The sequence below is a fragment of the Eleutherodactylus coqui genome, chromosome 12 (genome assembly GCF_035609145.1).
Source record: "Eleutherodactylus coqui strain aEleCoq1 chromosome 12, aEleCoq1.hap1, whole genome shotgun sequence".
Taxonomy (NCBI): domain Eukaryota; kingdom Metazoa; phylum Chordata; class Amphibia; order Anura; family Eleutherodactylidae; genus Eleutherodactylus; species Eleutherodactylus coqui.
The window spans coordinates 85,691,471-85,714,579 of record NC_089848.1 but is presented as its reverse complement, the minus strand read 5'-3'; the positions used below and the strand labels follow the sequence as shown (position 1 = coordinate 85,714,579).

The following is a 23,109-nucleotide window of genomic DNA, read 5'->3' as shown; positions in this document are numbered from 1 at the left end:
AGAATATAACTACTATAATACTGCCTCTTATGTACAAGAATAACTACTATAATACTGCCTCCTATGTACAAGAATATAACTACTATAATACTGCTCCTATGTGCAAGAATATAACTACTATAATACTGCCTCTTATGTACAAGAATATAATTACTATAATACTGTCCACTATGTACAAGAATATAACTACTATAATACTGCTCCCTATGTACAAGAATATAACTACTATAATACTGCTCCCTATGTACAGGAATATAACTACTGCTGCCTCCTATGTACAGGAATATAACTACTATAATACTGCTCCCTATGTACAAGAATATAACTACTATAATGCTGCCTCCTATGTACAGGAATATAACTACTACAATACTGCTTCCTATGTACAAGAATATAACTACTATAATACTGCTCTTATGTACAAGAATATAATTACTATAATACTTCCCCTATGTACAAGAATATAACTGTTACAATACTGCCTCCTATGTACAAGAATATAACTACTATAATACTGCCCCCTATGTACAGGAATATAACTACTATAATGCTGCCTCCTATGTACAAGAATATAACTACTATAATACTGCTCCTATGTACAAAAATATAACTACTATAATACTGCCCCCTATGTACAAGAATATAACTACTATAATACTGCCCCCTATGTACAAGAATATAACTACTATAATACTGCCTCCTATGTACGAGAATATAACTACTATAATACTGCCTCCTATGTACGAGAATATAACTACTATAATACTGCCTCCTATGTACGAGAATATAACTACTATAATACTGCCTCCTATGTACGAGAATATAACTACTATAATACTGCCCCCTTATGTACAAGAATATAACTACAATACTACCTCCTAAGTACAACAATATAACTACTATAATACTGCCCCCTATGTACAAGAATATAACTACTATAATACTGCCCCCTATGTACAAGAATATAACTACTATAATACTGCCCCGTATGTACAGGAATATAACTACTATAATGCTGCCCCGTATGTACAGGAATATAACTACTATAATGCTGCCTCCTATGTACAGGAATATAACTACTATTATACTGCTCCCTATGTACAAGAATATAACTACTATAATACTGCCCCTATATACAAGAATATAACTACTATAATACTGCCCCTATATACAAGAATATAACTACTATAATACTGCCCCGTATGTACAGGAATATAACTACTATAATGCTGCCCCGTATGTACAGGAATATAACTACTATAATGCTGCCTCCTATGTACAGGAATATAACTACTATTATACTGCTCCCTATGTACAAGAATATAACTACTATAATACTGCCCCTATATACAAGAATATAACTACTATAATACTGCCCCTATATACAAGAATATAACTACTATAATACTGCCCCCTATGTACAAGAATATAACTACTATAATACTGCCTCCTATGTACGAGAATATAACTACTATAATACTGCCTCCTATGTACGAGAATATAACTACTATAATACTGCCTCCTATGTACGAGAATATAACTACTATAATACTGCCCCCTTATGTACAAGAATATAACTACAATACTACCTCCTAAGTACAACAATATAACTACTATAATACTGCCCCCTATGTACAAGAATATAACTACTATAATACTGCCCCCTATGTACAAGAATATAACTACTATAATACTGCCCCGTATGTACAGGAATATAACTACTATAATGCTGCCCCGTATGTACAGGAATATAACTACTATAATGCTGCCTCCTATGTACAGGAATATAACTACTATTATACTGCTCCCTATGTACAACAATATAACTACTATAATACTGCCCCCTATGTACAAGAATATAACTACTATAATACTGCCCCCTATGTACAAGAATATAACTACTATAATACTGCCCCGTATGTACAGGAATATAACTACTATAATGCTGCCCCGTATGTACAGGAATATAACTACTATAATGCTGCCTCCTATGTACAGGAATATAACTACTATTATACTGCTCCCTATGTACAAGAATATAACTACTATAATACTGCCCCTATATACAAGAATATAACTACTATAATACTGCCCCTATGTACAAGAATATAACTACTATAATACTGCTCCCTATGTAGAAGAATATAACTACTATAATACTGCTCCCTATGTACAAGAATATAACTACTATAATACTGCTCCCTATGTACAAGAATATAACTACTATAATACTGCCCCCTATGTACAAGAATATAACTACTATAATACTGCCCCCTTATGTACAAGAATATAACTACTATAATACTGCCCCCTATGTACAAGAATATAACTACTATAATGCTGCCCCGTATGTACAGGAATATAACTACTATAATGCTGCCCCGTATGTACAGGAATATAACTACTATAATACTGCCTCCTATGTACAGGAATATAACTACTATAATACTGCTTCCTATGTACAAGAATATAACTACTATTATACTGCTCCCTATGTACAGGAATATAACTACTATAATACTGCCTCCTATGTACAAGAATATAACTACTATAATACTGCCCCCTATGTACAAGAATATAACTACTATAATACTGCTCCCGATGTACAAGAATATAACTACTATAATACTGCTCCCGATGTACAAGAATATAACTACTATAATACTGCTCCCTATGTAGAAGAATATAACTACTATAATACTGCTCCCTATGTACAAGAATATAACTACTATAATACTGCTCCCTATGTACAAGAATATAACTACTATAATACTGCTCCCTATGTACAAGAATATAACTACTATAATACTGCTCCCTATGTACAAGAATATAACTACTATAATACTGCCACTCTATGTACAAGAATATAACTACTATAATACTGCCACCCTATGTACAAGAATATAACTACTATAATACTGCTCCTATGTACAAGAATATAACTACTATAATACTGCTCCTACGTACAAGAATATAACTATTCTAATACTGCCTCCTATGTACTAGAATATAACTACTATAATACTGCTCCCTATGTACAAGAATATAACTACTATAATACTGCCTCCTATGTACAAGAATATAACTACTATAATACTGTCTCCTGTGGAAGAGACACAAATTAGATATTAGAAAAAACTTTCTTACAGTGAGGGTGATCAATGAGTGGAACAGGTTACCATGCGAGGTGGTAGGTTCTCCTTTGATGGAAGTTTTCAAACAAAGGCTGGACAAATGTCTGTCTGGGATGATTTAGTGAATCCTACACTGAGCAGGGGGTTGGACCCGATGACCCTGGAGGTCCCATTCTATGATTCTACTGTGTTTCCCTGAAAATAAGACCGTCTTATATTATTTTTTTGCCCCAAAAAGGTCCCAGTGTCTTATTTTCGGGGGGCACCTTGTACTCACCTGGTCCGCGCCATCCTGATGGTCTGCGGCGGTGCAGCGGCAAGTGTCCTTCCCGTCTGCCTGCTCAGCTTCTTTCTGGCGACGGGGCTTTGAATACCCCACCTCCAGCAAAGCAAGCGCTGTGATTAGATAATCACAGCGTCAGTAGCCAATCACAGCCAGTGCTCGATGAGCCAATCACAGTCTTTCAGTGATGTCATCCACATAGAGAGCAGTATTATAGTAGTTATATTCTTGTACATAGGAGGCAGTATTATACTAGTTATGTTCTTGTACATAGGAGCAGTATGTATTATATGTCATCCACTGAATGGCTGCGATTGGCTCCTCAAGTGCCAGCTGTAATTGGGAGATGGCGCTGAGCTTAGGCAATCACAGGGCTCGCTTTGCTGGAGGCAGGATATTCAAAGCCCTGTCGCCAGAAAGAAGCTGAGCAGGCAGACGGGGAGGACACTTGCCGCAGCGCCCCCGTGGACTATCGAGATGCCGCGGACCAGGTGAGTATTGATTTCTTCGTTTGTTTTTGGGGCACCTGAGCTAGGTCCTATTTTCAGAGGGGGGACTTATATTTCAAGCCTCTTCCGAAAACCTGATAGGTCTTACTAGGACCTATTTTCGGGGAAACCCGGTATGTAGAAGAAAATAATTACTATTATACTGCCCCCTATGTACAAGAATATAACTACTATAATACTAACCTCTATGTACAAGGATATAACTACTATAATACTGCCCCCTATGTACAAGAATACAACTACTATAATACTGCCCTCTGTACAAGAATATAACTACTATAATACTGCCCCCTATGTATAAGTATACAACTGCTATAATACTGCTAGAAATATAGCTACAATAGTACTGTAGTTGTTCATAGCGGGCAGTATTATAGTCATTATATTCTTGTTCATAGGGGCAGTATTATAGTAGTTATATTCTTGTACATAGGGGGCAGTATTATAGTAGTTATATTCTTGTACATAGGGGGCAGTATTATAGTAGTTATATTCTTGTACATAGCAGCAGTATTATAGTAGTTATATTTTTGTACATAGGAGCAGTATTATAGTAGTTATATTCTTGTACATAGGGGGCAGTATTATAGTAGTTGTACAGTATTCTTGTGCATAGAAGCAGGTTATTTTAGTAGTTATATTCTTGTAAATAGGGAGCAGTAGTGTAGTAGTTGTATTCTTGTACACAGGAGCAGTAGTATAGACGGTATGTTCTTGTACATAGAGGGCAGTAATATAGTAGTTATATTCTTGTACATATGGGGCAGTATTATAGTAGATATATTCTTGTACATAGGGGGCAGTATTATAGTAGTCATATTCTTGTACATTGGAGGCAGTATTATAGTAGTTATATTCTTCTACATGGGAGGCAGTATTATAGTAGTTATATTCTTCTACATAGGAGGCAGTATTATAGTAGTTATATTTTTGTACATAGGGGGCAGTATTATAGTAGTCATATTCTGATACATAGGGGGCAGTATTATAGTAGTTATATTCTTCTGCATATGAGGCAGTATTATAGTAGTTATATTCTTGTACATAGGGGGCAGTATTATAGTAGTTATATTCTTGTACATAGGGGGCAGTATTATAGTAGCTATATTCTTGTACATAGGGAGCAATATTATAGTAGTTATATTCTTGTACATAGGGGCAGTATTATAGTAGTTGCATTCTTGTACATAGGGAGCAGTATTATAGTAGTTGCATTCTTGTACACAGGAGCAGTAGTATAGTAGTTATATTCTTGTACATAGGGGGCAGTAGTATAGTAGTTATATTCTTGTACATAGGGGGCAGTAGTATAGTAGTTATATTCTTGTACATAGGGGGCAGTAGTGTAGTAGTTATATTCTTGTACATAGGGGGCAGTAGTATAGCAGTTATATACTTGTACATAGGGGGCAGCATTATAGTAGTTATATTCTTGTACATTGCGGACAGTATTATAGCAGTTATATTCTGGTATATAGGGGGCAGTATTATAGTAGTTATATTCTTGTACATAGGAGCAGTATTATAGTAGTTATATTCTTGTACATAGGGGGCAGTATTATAGTAGTTATATTCTTTTACATAGGGGCAGTATTATAGTAGTTATATTCTTGTACATAGGAGGCAGTATTATAGTAGTTATATTCTTGTAAATGGGAGGCAGTATTATAGTAGTTAGATTCTTTTACATAGCGGGGCAGTATTATAGTAATTATATTCTTGTACATAGGAGGCAGTATTATAGTAGTTATATCCTTGTACATAGGGAGCAGTATTATAGTAGTTATATTATTGTACATCGGGAGCAGTATTATAGTAGTTATATTCTTGTACATAGGAGGGCAGTATTATAGTAGTTATATTCTGGTATAGAGGGGCAGTATTATAGAAGTTATATTATTGTACATAGGGGCAGTATTATAATTTTCCATAGATTACACTGTGTAGTATGTATGTTCTATGTTACAGAGCTCATCATTCTGCCTTGTCTATATTGTGCACCACCAGCTAATGGCCGAAATATTCAATGTTAATAGTGTAAGTATGATTTATACTACTAATAGTACCTCTAAGTATCCAACCAGATGAATGTAAGTATTTTGCAGCCCACGTACGCTGTAATCTCCCCACACGCAACAGGGAGAAGCAGCTGTTTATTGCCGGACTCGCATGATAGCAGATTGGATCTAGCCATGATGGAAAGAGGACAGTGAGGCTTGTGAAGATGTATTTGGTGTTTTTCTGGCGCTCGCACAGTTCTGTTCTGTGTAATGAGCGCAGGTTAAATATTTAATGTTCTCCTTTCACTGAACATTTTCCGCTGGGTGAACAGATAATTTATGTTATCTTTCTGCTGGTTGAACGAGGGCAATGCGAATGGAAATAGCATGGTCTGCTCACCTTAGTTAGCGGCAGAAAGGCCTCATCCGTTTTTTGCTAAAGACTTTGGAAAATAGACATCACAACAATCCTATTGGCTTCAGTGCTAAATGTGGATTTGCCCTGGATTACAGTGGGTGAAATCTGTGGTGATAATCTGCAGGGCGCTCTTGATTTCCACTGAGACTTTTAAGCTTCCGGTAAATGGGGTTTTTGAATGACCCATCTATGTATATTATAGGGCAGTGCAGTTATGAGGCTGAAGCCACACTGCAAAACCCTGCCAATTCTCCTACTTGTGAACATGGCCTTAATGGAGGTGGCCAGTCTTACACTATTGTTGGCCTAGATTTAGATTAGGCCATCAATAGAAGATCTGTAAGGATCCCAAATGGCAGACCCTTAAAGATCAGCTGTTCAATAGGCTGATGTGCTCATGCACTTAGCTGATATCTGTAGAAAGCAGACAGCTCTGTTCTCACTGCAGTGGTCAGGCTTGGTATTGTAGGCAAAGTTCCTATCTATTTCAGTGAGTACTTTGCCTGTAATACCAAGCCTATCCACTGCAATGAGAACGGTGCTGTCTACTACCTGCAAAAATCAGCTCAGTGCATGAGCACGCTGGTCCTGGGAAAAGCTGATCAGCCGAGGGCCCAGGTGGTAGAGCCTGCTGCTCTACTGTTGATGACCTATCCTGCAGATAGGCCATTAACCCTTTCCTAATCCGATTTCCCTGTCACCCGCACACTCCCCTGCTCTTATTTATTTTGGGTCGGAAAGGCCCACTATGGATTCCTTAGAATTACTCAACAGAAACACATAAAAATGGTCTGTCATATTGATTTTATTAGAATTTTTTTAAAATTTAACCCTTACCAAGGTCTGCCCTTGTCTGTCATTAAGATTTCCCTCCATAGCTTCGTTGTCGGATGAGGGATGACACGTTTCTAACAGTATGCAGGACAGTGCTCCGATCTCAGAGACTGTTCTGCATATGTATGCTACAGTGTCCAGGACAGCCTCCGATACGGTCATCGTGTCTTTCTGATCGCCCTTTATTAAATTTTGTCTTGGTGACAAAGCGCAATCCTGGTGTGTTTTCTTTTCTGCTAACGTTCACTGTGTGGGATAAATCATGTGTTGCTTTGATATATCTGAATTTTAGAGACGGGGCAAAACTAAATATGCATTATTTTAGTCCGCATAGGGGATTGAAGCTCTGCTTCAAGACGTGCAAGTCGCGGACACAGCTCTGCTTCAAGACGTGCACGTCGCGGACACAGCTCTGCTTCAAGACGTGCACGTCGCGGACACAGCTCTGCTACAAGACGTGCACGTCGCGGACACAGCTCTGCTACAAGACGTGCACGTTGCGGACACAGCTCTGCTACAAGATGTGCGCGTCGCGGACACAGCTCTGCTACAAGACGTGCGCGTCGCGGACACAGCTCTGCTACAAGACGTGCGCGTCGCGGACACAGCTCTGCTTCAAGACGTGCGCGTCGCGGACACAGCTCTGCTTCAAGACGTGCGCGTCGCGGACACAGCTCTGCTTCAAGACGTGCGCGTCGCGGACACAGCTCTGCTTCAAGACGTGCGCGTCGCCGACACAGCTCTGCTTCAAGACGTGCGCGTCGCGGACACAGCTCTGCTTCAAGACGTGCGCGTCGCGGACACAGCTCTGCTTCAAGACGTGCGCGTCGCGGACACAGCTCTGCTACAAGACGTGCGCGTCGCGGACACAGCTCTGCTACAAGACGTGCGCGTCGCGGACACAGCTCTGCTTCAAGACGTGCGCGTCGCGGACACAGCTCTGCTTCAAGACGTGCGCGTCGCGGACACAGCTCTGCTTCAAGACGTGCGCGTCGCGGACACAGCTCTGCTTCAAGACGTGCGCGTCGCGGACACAGCTCTGCTTCAAGACGTGCGCGTCGCGGACACAGCTCTGCTTCAAGACGAGCGCGTCGCGGACACAGCTCTGCTACGAGACATGGCTCCTGCCACAGTAGTTACATCACTGCAGGTCCTTTAGCCCACCAGATATCTGTGGCGCAGGTAGGTCGGTGTCTCCTGTCGTGGACTGCTGAGTCGTATCTGACATAATAACGGCTTAGTTGCATTCTCATTGTGTTATTTTTGTCCTCCCCTTCCAAGAGCCCTAACGGTTGTTTTTCTGTCGGTCAGGCCCTCCGGTTTACATATACTGTAGGACCTGCAATGAAGTTACCAGGGGCGGAGCATGACACACACACTCACACTCACACACACACTCACACTCACACACTTTGATCATGGGAGAGATCCTTGTATTGTCCCCTCATGTATTTATATATAGTTATTTGGTCAGTCTTCAGCCGTCTTTTTTCCAGGGTGAATAAGTCCTCCCATTCCATGTATTAGTTTAGTTGCCCTTCTTTGAACCCCCTCCAGCACTGCAACATCCTTCCTGAGCACCGGTGACCAGAACTGTACGCAGTATTCCATGTGAGTCCTGACAAGTGCCTTATATAGTGGAAGAATAATGTTCTCACCCCTCGCCCCTATACCTCTTTTAATGCACCCCAAGACTTTATTAGCCTTTGCAGCAGCTGACTGGCATTGGTTATTCCAGTTAAGTCTACTGTCAACTGGTACCCCCAGGTCTTTTTCCATATCACTTTTCCCTAGCAGTACCCCATTTAGTGTATATTGGTGACATCCGTTTCTCCTGCCCATGTGTATAACCTTACATTTATCAACATTGAACTTATTTTGCCATTCATCTACCCAAGCCCCCAGCTTATCTAGGTCCATTAGCAGCCTACATTGTCCTCTGTTGTAGTATCTTGTATAATTTTGTATCGTCTGCAAATATTGATATTTTACTGTGCAGTCCCTCTATCAGGTCATTGATAAATATATTGAACAGAATGCGGCCTAATATTGAACCCTGTGACACCTCACTAGCAACGGTGGCCCAATAAGAGTACGAACCATTCATTACCATCCTCTGTTTTCTATCTCTGAGCAGTTCTTTACCCAGATGCACACGTTTCCGCCCAGCCCGAGCTGTCTCATATGTCAACCTATTATGTGGCATGGTGTCAAATGCTTTAGAAAAATCCAAATATACGAGATCAATAGACTCTCCCAGGTCCAGCTTAGAACTTACTTCATGGTAGAAGCCGATTAAATTGGTCTGATGATCGACCCCTCATGAACCCATGCTGGTGAGGGGTTATACTATTGTTTTCCTTGAGGTATTCTGGGATGCATCTCTCAGAAACTCCTCAAATATTTTTTCTAATCCTTGAAGTGAGACTTACCGGCCTGTAGTTACCAGGCTCTCTTCTTGACCCCTTTTTGTATATTGAGCCACATTGGCAATGCGCCAATCTAGCGGTACAACCCCCGGCCTCAATAGAGTCCCTATATATAGGAAATGGCGGTCTGTCTATCACGCTACTTAGTTCCCTTAGAACTCTTGGGTGTATTCCATCTGGGCCCAGCGATTTGTAAATTTTAATCTTTTTGAGCCATCTCTGCACTTCCTCCTGCGTTAGGTAGGTGATATTTAGTGGGGGTTCGTTTTATCTCCTTGAATCTCATGTGACATTTCATTTTCTCTCGTGAATATACTTGAGAAAAAAAATAATCAATAGATTCAGTTTCCCCCATAATAATAATAATCTTTATTTGTATGGCGCCAACTTATTCTGCTGCACTTTTGATGCATGGGGAGCTCAATCAGGATGGGGTGGGTTGGTACAGGAGGTATGGGGGCAGGCAGTGTACATGTTGAGTCTTTAGGGATTGTCCGGATGTCTTGGGGTATAGCGTTCCATAGGGTCGGTGCTGCTCTGGTGAAGTCCTGGAGGTAAGCATGTGAGGTTCATATAAGGGGGATGTCTAGGCTGATTGTGTTGGCAGAGCAGAGCGCGAGGGATGGGTGGTGTATGGACAGGAGGGAGGTGATATATGGTGGCACGGTGCCATAGAGAGCTTTGTGAGGGTGATGAGTTTAAAATTGAGTTCTGTGATACATGGGCAGCCAGTGCAGGGACTGGCAAAATGCAGAGGAGTCTGAGAAGCGGCTAGACAGGAAGATGAGCCTAGCTGTCGCGTTTAGTATGGATTAGAGAGGGGGGAGTCTGGTGTGCGAAAGGTAAATTAGCAGGGAGTTGCAGTAATGGAGTCTGAAATGGATGAGGGCAACGACGAAAGTGCCTGGTAGCACTACCTGAGGTGCAGGTAGCAGGTTTGGGCCAGGGCTTGGACGTGGGGGTTGAAGGAGAGGTCTGAGTCTAATGTGACCCCTAGGCTGTCTGAGGGGATAGGGTAGTGCCAGCTACTGATATGAAGATGTTGGGGAGAAGGTCATCTGGTAGAGGGTGGTAAAATGAGAAGGTTTTTGAGAGGTTAAGTTAGAGAAAAAGGGAAGACATGGTGTTGGAGACCGTGGACAGATAGCCAGAGATGTTTTGGAGGAAGGGTCATGGGAAGCTATGGGAAGAGATGTATAACTGGGTGTTGTCAGCATAGAGGTGATTTTGGAGGACAAATCTGCAAATGGTTAGCCTGATTATGGCTGTACACATAGAGAAGAGAAGGGGACCAAGGACCAAGCCGTGGAGGGCCCCGACAACGAGGGTAAGTGGAGAGGAGGTAGAGCCAGAAAAAGAGATGCTGAAAGAGTAGTCAGAGAGATAGGAGGAGAACCAGGAGAGAGCAGTGTTCTTAAGGCTTCTTTCACATGAGTGCATATCGGCCAGTGTTTTCATGGCCGGCGGATAATGCGCTGTGAACTGATGCATTGGATTCCAATGCATCACATCACATGGGCGTATTTGTGAGACGTAAAAATGCCTGGCCAAGCCAACATAGGTCCGGGCGTTTTTATGTCAGAGGCTGCTAATCTCCCTCCGTTCCCCACCCATGCAAGCTCACCTGTCTTTCTCCCCTCTCGTTTTGTGCAATGGGAGGGGGCGGAGCTAAGTGACTGTCCACACCGCCTCCTCCCATTGATGCTATGGATGCGGGGCGGGGCTAAGTGCCTGCCCTCTCCCCTTGTTCATAGCCATCAATGGGAGGAGGCGGGGCGGACCGGTGCTTAGCTCTGCCCCCATCACGCCCCCTACCATTGAACGGAACAAAGGAGAGAGGTGAGCCTGCGATGGGGAGGGAGGGGAAGTGGGCGATGGCCTAGTGAGCTCGGCGCATTTGCGCCAGCCTCACCCGGCAATATGAACGGGCGCACAAACATTGGATTTGTGCGCCCTTTCACCAAATTTTTCACTAACAACGTAGCGTATATCAGCCAGCTGTTAAAACGGCCGACCGATATGCGCTCGTGTAAAAGAAGCCAATGGCTGAGAGAGTTGAGCATAGCAAAGAGGAGGTTATGGTCAACAGTGTTAAATGCAGCGGACAAGTGAAGGAGGATTAGTAGGGAGTAGTCGCAGCTTGACTTGGCTGTTATCAGGTCGTTAGTCACTTTTGTGAGGTCGGTTTCAGTTGAGTGGAGAGGGTCAAGGAAAGAGTTGTCAGAGAGAAAGTGAGTAAGGCATGAATAGACCAAGCATTCAAGTAGTTTTGAGGTTAAAGATAGGTCGGTAGTTGGCAGCATCAGTCGGATCGAGGGTCGGTTTCTTTAGGAGAGGGGATATGATGGAATGTTTGAAAGAGGAGGGGAATATACCAGTGGACAGGGAGAGGTTAAAAATGGTGGTGAGGTGGGTGATGAGAGCCGGGGAGAGGGACCACAGGAGGTGTGAGGGGAGAGGGTTGCTAACGCATATGGTGGGGCGAGCAGCACAAAGCAGTCTAGAGCCTTTTTCTACTGTTGTTGTTTTGGGTACAGCTAGTTGGGGTCAGGGCTAGATGTGCAATGTTTGGGGAATTCTTCAAAAATAATTTCAATTTTCTCTTTAAAATGTGCAGCTAGCTCTCCAGCACTAAGGTCCGTCTTATAAGCCAATTTTTGGGGGCTAAGGAGGGAGTGGAAAGTGTCGAAGAGTCGTCTGTAGTTGTGGGATAGTGAAGAGACGAGGGAAGTGAAGTAGACTCTTTTGGCATGGTGGAGGGTGAGATTGTAGGTTTTAAGCATAAATTTGAAATGGATAAAGTCCGCAGGCTGTTTGGATTTACGCCAAAGCCGTTCGACGTATCTGGAGCACCGCCGGATGAAACCCGTTTGGGGCATGAGCCAGGGTTGTTGTGGTCTGCGGTTGACGGCTCTGGTCACGGGAGGGTGCTGCTTCATCCAGGGCATGTCTGAGGGTGGTAGAGTGTATTCGGCAGCCAGGTTGGTGAATGAGAGGAGAGAGATGGGGGACAGGGAGGACTGTAGGGTCTTGGCGAGCTGTTGGTTGTGGATGATCTGGAAGTGCGATAAATGAGGGGTCTGGGAAGATGTTGGGTTGTCCAATGGAGAAGGAGAGGAGATTGTGGTCCGAGAGTGGGAAGTTAGTAAAGTGAGAGACAAGGGAAGATTAGGTCGAGAACGTTACCGTTTCTGTGAGTGGGGGAGTTGGAGAATTATGATAGGCCCGGGAGAGGACGTGAGGGTTAGAAATTGGGAGGCAGATGGGATTGTTAATGGGGATGTTGAAGTCTGCGAGGATGAGGGTTGGCAGTTCGCAGGACAGGAAATGAGGGAGCGATCATCTTCTATGGCTTCTCCTGCTTTATTTGTTAAGGGGGCAGTGCTCTCAGTGCAAATCCTATTACAGTTTATGCAATTGAAAAATAGTTTAGGGTTATTTTTGCTCTCTTTGGCAATCTGTCTCTGCCTCCTCCTTGGCAGTTTTTATCTTTTCCCTACATATTTTGTTTTTCACCTCTATGTTTTCAGCGCTTCTTCACTGCCTTCTTTTTTTTCACTTATTGCACACGGGTGTATTTGCACTGCGGGATCTGGAGCAAGCGTTCGCCCTACGGATCCTGCAGCAAATATTGCCCATAGACATGCTATGCAAAACGCTTTTCCATGCCCACAAGTGGAAACCAACTGCGATTTTTCTGCTCGCGGGGGGTGGAGGGGTGGGGAAATCGCAGCATGTCCTATTCTACTGTGGGCCGCGCATGGATGGCTTCCATTGCAGTCAATGGAAGCCGTCCATTTCAGGGTGATTCCGAAATGTCATTCTCTGCACCATGCATGTGCCGCGGCACGCTAGCCTGCACATCCGCAGCACAGAGAAGGCATCACACAGGTATGCTGGGGCCACAACCGGGGCACAGGGTCTGATTCCACTGTGAGATCTCGCAGTCAGAATCCAACACGGCCATGTGCATTCGGCCTAATACGGTTGTGGTTAGACAGCTAGCACCCACCTTTTTATGGAGTGGGATAGTAGCATGATCCCACACCATATAAACTCTGAACACCTAGGACATGTCCTGTGGTGTTACGGGGTTAAGAAGCTGCAAAACTTTTAATTATACAGAGATTAAAAGGGTTATTCCACAAATAACATTCATGTAATGCTGGTGCAATAGCGCTAACTGCTGCTTGTAGACGCAGCCAGGTGGTTGGTGGGAAAATGTGTACGAGCTCGCGCGTTGCACATCAGTATCAGTCAGTCTCCTTGTCCCTCTGGCAGCTGTATAGTCCTCAGGATGTTACAGTCAGTCTCCTTCCTTCTCTTGGACCTGTAGAGCCCTCAGGAGGTCTTTTTCAGCCTTTTGGGTGCTGTAAATAGTCTCCATAAATGAAGACTTCACTGCGGTGATTATCGGCTGAATAGTTGCTGGACACAGAGAATTCAGGCGCTGGTCGCCCTGTGTAGACGCGGCCACTGATATGACATTGAGCAAGAAATCAGATCTCCAGCCTGCTCCATCTCCATTCACAGAATGGCTATCCTGTGTGAAAGCACACGAGTGATGATAGTCCCGTGTAACAGGCATCTTAAGGTGTCCTACAGATAGTGAGATAATTGTACCATGGAGTCTGGAGTCCTGAAAAGAAATGGTACATGCTTGCTTACAAGTTCGTCTCCAGCAGCAGTCTTCTAAGCTTTACTGTACAGACTTTGGCCCACCCTGACAATCAGCACAGAAGCATCTCGTTGCATGGAAGAGAGGATCACTGCACAGAGACTAGGAACGAGGATCTGGTGGTGAGAAGAGTGACTAAACATAGGTGTCCGCTAGCACTCTGCCCATTAGATGGTTGTACACATTAGTATACACTTGGAACACCAGGTGGCATTATAGCATGTCTCAACAGTAGGACTCTGGTCCAAAGGCGGGTGACATAGATTTACCACTGGGACTCCCTTGTTAAGACCACCACCGCCATACTTGGCAAGCAAACGACTTGATTTTGACATTCCACACAATGCAAAAGCGACCAAAATCATCCTAAGTCTTCACTGGATCATTAAAATATATCTCCAATAGGACAACGGTTCTAAGGCCTCAGATCCATGGGCGGCTCGAATTCCGCATGCAGATTTCCGCAGTGGGAGACCAGCGGAAACCATTGAGGGGAGATGGCGGATGTATGCAAATGCACTGCGGATCATCTGAGCAGAAAAAAAAAAATCTGCAACCCACACCTCACTAACGGATTTTAACCTTCAAATCCACAGTGACTCCGCAATTGTATTTACGGTTGCAAAGTGGTTTGTTCGCACCCATTGACTGCTATTGAGTCCATCCGCACTGAAATAGCGCATGCTGCAATATGTTTTATGCACCAAATGGTCTGCAAATCAAATCCGCATACTTATATTCAGTTGCGTATACCAATCCTTCCCTATGGCACTTTGAATTGCGGATCTTCCATGCGGCTGACCCGTGCGGATTCCGCAAATCACATCCGCCTGTGGACATTGGGCCTAAAGAGAACCAGTCACGTCCTACGAGCACCATAACCGTACCCTAGCTTACTTGGCTCCTTGTTGCAGAACTGTCATTGGTAGAAGTCGGTGCTCGGTCCGAACGACAGCCAACTTCAACCAGCAAGTGTGGGAATTTACACTATCGTGCTTATGGGACGTGACTGGTTCACTTTAAAAGGGCTTCTGTCGGCACTTTTGAGCAGCATAAACTGTTATGGTGCTCCAAGGTGAGAGAATGGGGAGTCCACGATGTCTGGTTCCTGCGCTGTGTTCCCGTGCGATTTTTTTTTTTTGTGGCTCTGTTCATATGGTCCCCATACAGGTGAACGGGAGAGCGAGCAGACAGAGCCGGCTGAAAGAGTCTGTCTGCGTGCGCTCCAAATTCACGCGGTCCCAGGAATAACCAGAACGAGTAAAAAACCTGCCTCCCCGTTCCCTTACCATAAAAGTGGTGACAGAAGCAATTTTAAGCTCCATCTATAGAAAAAGCAGAAACCACAGAAATAACGACACTTGACCTCATCTGGCAGAAAAAAAAACCAAAAAACGAAAGGTTTATTTGCCGATGTTGCATTCATGCTCAGTGTGGAGAGGATTAATACTCGATTCTGCAAAGTGACAGATAGTAAGAAAATGGAACAAAGAAACATGAAAAATTGCAAACTCCTAAAAGAAAGTGAACTGCAGGAACCAGAAAAAAAAGTGATCCAAACCCCAGAATTTACTCTGAATCCACCTGGGGAATGAAGGCGCCTTGTACCCAGTCCTGACTATATATATGTAAACGTGTTGGACATTCTCTAGATCTGGGCGCTAGTGGAGCCGGCCACCATTAGGGAACGTTCACACGCTGTGGAGAATCCACAATAAAACAAACAGCTACAAACATCTGCACCATTGTGACGCGGAGCTGCAGCTAAAAGGCTGAAATCTGCTGCGGAACCATATCAAAATCCACACGAATTCCGTGGATCTTGGCGCTTCCTTGTTGTAGTTTTGATAGGAGATTCTGATGTGGATTTTCCGCTGCAGAAGATTTGCAAAATTTTGTGTGAGTGTACCCCACGTGTGAGTTCATACATCATGGAATTGTCGCAGCACCTTGGGTGCACACTGACGATCCGCACCAGTGTACAGTGCAAGGTAAGTGAAAGGCATTAACAAACCCCATTCATCCGCAGCAGGGGTTGAGCAGAGACCAAGGGACAATGGAAAAAGCCGCAGCACGCGGTCACAGAAAAGAGACGGACTGTCACCACGGATCTCACTCCTTGCAAGGGAAGAAATCCACTTGAAAATCCGCCACAAAGTCATGTATGGATTTTGGTGCGGAAAATGTCTGCTGTGTGATCTCACTCTTAGGTTTAAAAAACAATACATACCGAAATACACCGTATTTGAACGTCTGTTTTTTACGCATGAAGATACACCAAACATGGCAATGCGTATCTTGCTGCGTACTTTGAAGTCCCTCATTGTAAAGACAAAATCTGACGTATTAAATAAAGTAGCGTTCTGTCACATTTCTCTCTCCACGACGTGCATTCTAAATGCACATTGAGAAAAACCCGCGCCCTGAAGACGACGAGGACACTGTTACCCATCACAAATCACGTAAGTGTATGTTGGTGCGAACGTACAGCCCTGTGAATATAACCTTAGAGAGAGCGGAATTCACTGCATGAACGGTGTCACAATCCGACTCTCTCTGCCCCGGTTTCCGACATGGATCCGCATGCAGACTTAGCCCCGTTAATGAGCAAAATCTGTGTGCGGAATTACAGGGTGGTTAGTTGCGTTGCCACGAGTTTTCGTGTTCGAATTCCGCATGCCGATTTAACCTACATCGTCACGTGGAATCACGCCAAAAACCGCAGCAGAAAGCCGTGGATTTAGTTCCGCAGCATATCACCTACAGCAGGCGACTTGCAATGCGGTTCCTACTTTTTCAAATGAGAGGGTGAAACCCGCACCAAATGGTACAGATGTGGATGTTCCACTGCGCAGAATCCACAGCGAATACACCCTGTGTGGGCGGAAGTGAAGTCTTATTGCTGCAGGGAGGGTCATCACTCAGCTTTACCGGACGTCAGAGTGGCACTGATGCCTCGGTGCAGCATTAGTACCATATAACTGGAACTCAGCAGCTTTGCTGTTCAGTGTTCTAGGGAAGCAGGATGACAACCTGTGAGATTTGTAATGTCGCTTCCGCTTGTCACCCAATTTTCTAAGTTATGGCGCAGCATGTGCTGATAAATCCAGACTGACCGATTACTGACTACCGAGACAGATTTGCCATTCCGCTTTTCAGTAGAGATGGGTGACGACCACTAGGGAATCTGTACTGGTGTTACTTAGCTCTTTGCAGGGGTTGTCATCCAGCTCTTCTATAGGACTCAACAGCAGTGATGGTGGTCACTCAACTTTCCCAGAAGCAGACAAGTCAAGGACTGCTCCTTATAACCCTCTACAGATCTGAAAGCAGTGCATGCTGGGTAGAGGATGCTTCCTGTAATCCTCCATTGAATTCTCCTTGGCTCCAAGTAAATTATTCTAAAACAGACCAATCACATTCATCCAAAAACACAAATTCTGCATCCGTCCGCACAGGTTAGGCGGAGAAACAGTAACAATGTGACTAGTAGAAAAAGAGGTGCCGGTTGTCTCCCTTTAGGAGCTCATCAGCGAGTCCAGCGAATGTTTTGGCAAACTAGGCAATTATCTAAGATGTCGCCCAACTCCTTTTTTTACACCTTCTGAATGTAGAAGAGTCGTTCTAGGAAATCATTAGTGGCACGTGTGCTGCGCTCCCTCCTGTGACGGCGATACGGAGTGTTCTTAGGCATTAAGCAGTTCGTGTTCCTTGTCGGTTTTCCCCACAGCGTCGGGGTTAGATAGAGGATCGAGGTCGGCAAACAGGTTGTACCAGGCAGACAGATCTTTTGTGCTTTTTGGTTCATCTGAGAAAAAAAATAAATACATAAATGAAAAATATCTCAAGTATCACCGGACCGGAATTACAGGGCTTCTCCGCCTCAGTCCATCTCTGCCCATACATTCTGCACAAGTAATCCCTAACTAATAGTAGCAGGGCAACCGCTCGTGTCCTACCTGGATGTCCCCATTACTTTGGTAGTGCAGTGTATTACTGTCGCGCACTTTAGTTTAGTGTTATTACTTATCCAAAAAGGATCACAGCATCACTGAGGTCGCTTTCACTCAGCAGAACGTGATGGGAGATGAACAAATCTCAAACCCATATTTGGGTTTGAGCGATCATCGTTCCGTGTAAATAGGCCTTTCTACTGAGGGCTGCTTAGTACTATACTTGTACAAAGATAAGGCATATAAAGGGCACCAGTCCCCCTGATAGGTGTTGTGCACCATGCAGGCTTAGGGTGCATTCAGACTAAAAAATGATCACTCAAAACGGTAGTTTAAATGACAGTTTTGAGCGATCATCGTTGCATAACTCTTAAGTAGCTAATTAGCTACTTAAAGAGTTAAATGCAGGCTGAAAGGGAAACCACTGATAACTCAGAACAAAGCAGCTGTTTTGTATATGCTGCTTTGTTCTCGCAGTTATCAGTGGTGTGCCACTGAGTTGATAGCTCCGAGAAACAGCAGGAGCACTGCTGGAGCACTCCTTTGTTCTCCCAGCTTTTAGCTGGTCTCCCACTGGGAAATCCCAGTAGGATACCAGCTGAAAGAACGGTATCAGCGCCGCCTGCTGAGAAAATCAGCAGGCGGCGCTGATAAGAGACAAGGTTGATTTCTAGCTTGCTAAATGAACAGTGCACGATGGCCGCGCGTTTAGACACAACGATGATCGCCCAAAAGCTGTCTTTTAAGCGAATCTTGAGCAATAATCATGGTGTCTAAATGGGCTTTTACAGTCTATTAATGACGCCACATACGATTCAGCCAGGCTGGTTGCTCTGCACCCCACAAGTGAAACAACCCTGGGCTCCCCCAGCATTTAAAGCCAGACTGCAAAAATAACGATAAATGCCGATAAATAAGAGGTATTGGCCAAAATCATAATCCTGCTACCCAATGTCAAGGTCCTCGTCCTCTTGCAGGTCCCTAAGTGGTGAACTACACTTATCAGTTATTCTGCTACTCTTTGTATGCCTCATCTATGCACAAGTATAATACTAAGCACCCCACCAATATGTGGTCAGTAGTTTTCAGGATTTTGCACAACTAGTACCCGGTGTAAGTTGAATTTTGTGTGCCGCTCTGTCCAGCGGTGACAGACCGGACGCCCCAGTGAGAGGTTCCCCGATGCCAGCATGTTAGCAGCAGGTTATTCTCCGCTCTGATCTACCAGTTCTGTGCAGAGAACGAGTATGCGGCCATCGGAGACACTGCAAGTTGTATGCAGTGAAGCCCCCACATACCCAACACCATATAATACACAAGACAGATGCATGATGGGTCAGACATTAGCGGCGATCATACCTTTCACTGGGGACCTGTTAGTACTCTGATTGAGATTAGTGGGTGGGCTGGGGAGACAGGAGGATGATGATGATGAGGCCCCGTTGTTAGCTGACCAGTCTGAAATACAATAATTATTGATGAATACAAACTTGGTAAAGAAACATTTAGAATCATCAACGGAAACAAAGAACACTTTTCAGGGTCTTCCTACAAACCAAACATGGAAACACAGTAAATGGATATACAGTGGCCATTCAGTGTAAATGTATGAAGGCAGACCTTATACTCAATCCCCCATCTGTTCCCAGCAGCTCATTTTTAAACAGACTATGTGTGGCCAAACTGGTTAACTGTATTTTTTGCTTTAAAAACCTTGTACAAACCATGTAATGAAGCCTGGAAGCCACTAAATTCTTGGTCCAACAGCTGTGAAGGAAGGAAACCAGACGATTCGGCTTTCTGTTCCGGTTCTGGAGATGCTGGGCTTAAAGGCTGAGGATTGAAGAGGTGCTCTCCAAACACTGCCGTCCACTCTTTGCCGAGGTCCCCGCTATCTAAGGAAGACGCACTTAAGATCTCATTCAACAGCTGCATCTCGTCCTTCTCCAGAGAATCAGCCTCAGGGGAATCTGCAAATGGATCCTTGGAAGTGGCTAAAAATGCAAAAGATAAGAAGCCGCCTCCTGTGTGACCACAGCTGAAAGTATTACAGACAATCTAACATATCATATGAACTTACAGCATACATTCTGGGGATTAGACTTTTATTCCCATGGCTCCCCACTTGTTTCAAAGCCAGTAATCCAGTGGAAAAAAAACGTTTCGCCCTATATAAAACTTTAATAACTACTATAATACTGCTCTCTATGTACAAGAATATAACTACTATAATACTGTCCCCTATGTATAAGAATATAACTACTATAATACTGCCCCCTGTGTACAAGAACTACTATAATACTGCCCCCTGTGTACAAGAATATAACTACTATAATACTGCCCCCTGTGTACAAGCATATAACTACTCTAATACTGCCCCCTGTGTACAAGCATATAACTACTATAATACTGCCCCCTGTGTACAAGCATATAACTACTATAATACTGCCCCCTGTGTACAAGAATATAACTACTATAATACTGTCCCCTATGTATAAGAATATAACTACTATAATACTGCCCCCTGTGTACAAGAATATAACTACTATATTACTGCCCCCTATGTACAAGAATATAACTACTCTAATACTGCCCCCTGTGTACAAGCATATAACTACTATAATACTGCCCCCTGTGTACAAGAATATAACTACTATAATACTGTCCCCTATGTATAAGAATATAACTACTATAATACTGCCCCCTATGTACAAAAATATAACTACTATAATACTGCCCCCTGTGTACAAGAATATAACTACTATATTACTGCCCCCTATGTACAAGAATATAACTACTATAATACTGCTCCTATGTACAAGAATCTAACTACTATAATACTGCCTCCTATGTACAAGAATCTAACTACTATAATACTGCCCCCTGTGTACAAGAATATAACTACTATAATACTGCCCCCTATGTACAAGAATACAACTACTATAATACTGCCCCCTATGTACAAGAATACAACTACTATAATACTGCCCACTATGTACAAGAACACAACTACTATAATACTGCCCCCTATGTACAAGAACACAACTACTATAATACTGCCCCCTATGTACAAGAATACAACTACTATAATACTGCCCCCTATGTACAAGAATATAACTACTATAATACTACCCCCTATGTACAAGAATATAACTGCTATAATACTGCCCCCTATGTACAAGAATATAACTACTATAATACTGCCCCCTATGTACAAGAATATAACTACTATAATACTGCCCCTATGTACAAGAATATAACTACTATAATACTGCCCCCTATGTACAAGAATATAACTACTATAATACTGCCCCCTATGTACAAGAATATAACTACTATAATACTGCCCCTATGTACAGGAATATAACTACTATAATACTGTCTCCTATGTACAAGAATATAGTTACTATAATACTGCTCCTATGTACAAGAATATAACTACTATAATACTGCCCCTATGTACAAGAATATAACTACTATAATACTGCCCCTATGTACAAGAATATAACTACTATAATACTGTCCCATATGTACAAGAATATAACTACTATAATACTGCCCCCTATGTACAAGAATATAACTAGTATAATACTGCCTCCATGTACAAGAATATAACTGCCATTTTTACATACACTCACACAGACTAGGTTGACAAAAGCATTGGAGAGAAGCACAGGAGATTATCACACAGGCATCCTAGTACAGAAGCCATCAGAATGCCACCAGTTGTAGAGATGACTGATCTCCAGTGGGGTACGGTGGTGGGATGTCACCTGAGCAACCAATCAGTATTGGACATTGTAGTGCTTTCTGACTTTCCAAAGTGCACTGTTGGAAAAGTTATTAGTAAATAGAAAACTTCTGGTGTGTGCGGTGCAGCCACGTTCAGGAAGACCTCAAAGTGACAGGATGTGGACAATGAAGCCTCATAGGTGAACCACACTTTGTGTTTTTTTTTCTGAATATTCACTTTTTCAGTGATTTTAAATTGATGTTAGTGTAGGGATTCACAAGCGAATGAGGACCCTTGCCACGGGCCAGTGAGCTCACGTACTTTGGCCAAAACATTAACCAACAGTGCGGCTTTGCACGCTGGGGAAGCCCAGGGTACTACTGTGGTTCACCTGTGGAGTGCAGGGCAGCCCGCTGGACTGAAATATGGCGTCACTAATAGTTTGTAAGCCTGTGTGGTGCACTACATGTACTATGTGGCCCAACACCCTTAGTATGCTTTGTCTATGTGCAAGTATAGATAGTATAAGGCTACATTCACATGAGCTAGAAACTTAGGCGGAAATTAACTCCATTCTGCTGAATGGATTCTTACATTATGAGCAATGCTGCGAAATAGAAGCAAAGTCCTATTTTTCCGCGTCAATTGGAAGGCATCGCGCATTGTTTTCAATGGGACAGTCACACACATCACAGTGAGGTTTCCCGTGCGAATGTAGCCTAAGGTAGGGGTGTGAGTGGCTGTCCATCAGTACCTTGCACCTGTGCGGTGGCTCCTCCTGCATGTGGAGGGATGTGGTGCCGATACCTGCCCTCTTCTATCAGTACATTGTAAGTATATGGCCATTTTCTGAGATTTTCTTCTGATTTGAGGAGCAGACGTCTGCAAACTTCATTGGCCAGCCCAAGGTTCGCATCTCAATCCCACTGAGTATCCTTAGGATGAACTCAAATCCCATCTCTATGCACGCCCAACACACCCACCATCCCCGCATCGCTATCTGAAGCTCTCCCCGAGTAACGGACGCAAATCGCTCCACACATCTGTCAGTAGAAAGCGGCCTACAAGAGTTACTGCAGTTACTGAGGGCAAAGGCGTCTTGTAAAGGTGAAGAAAATTGGACTTCATCACCTATGTG

At 43.5% G+C, this 23,109-nt stretch overlaps 1 protein-coding gene across 2 annotated transcripts in view; it reads right to left on the bottom strand.

Moving 5' to 3' along the window:
• Window positions 1-15,657: 15,657 nt before the first annotated feature.
• Window positions 15,658-23,109, bottom strand: part of ICA1 (islet cell autoantigen 1) — an 82,108-nt gene continuing 74,656 nt past the window's right edge. For both annotated transcript variants that reach the window (XM_066585339.1, XM_066585341.1), the window contains exons 13-15: window positions 19,963-20,232; window positions 19,598-19,696; window positions 15,658-18,093 (exon numbers count right to left, since the gene is read on the bottom strand). In XM_066585339.1, the coding sequence (XP_066441436.1) occupies window positions 17,972-18,093; window positions 19,598-19,696; window positions 19,963-20,232 (491 nt within the window). In that variant the 3' untranslated portion in view covers window positions 15,658-17,971. The remainder of the gene's footprint in view (window positions 18,094-19,597; window positions 19,697-19,962; window positions 20,233-23,109) is intronic.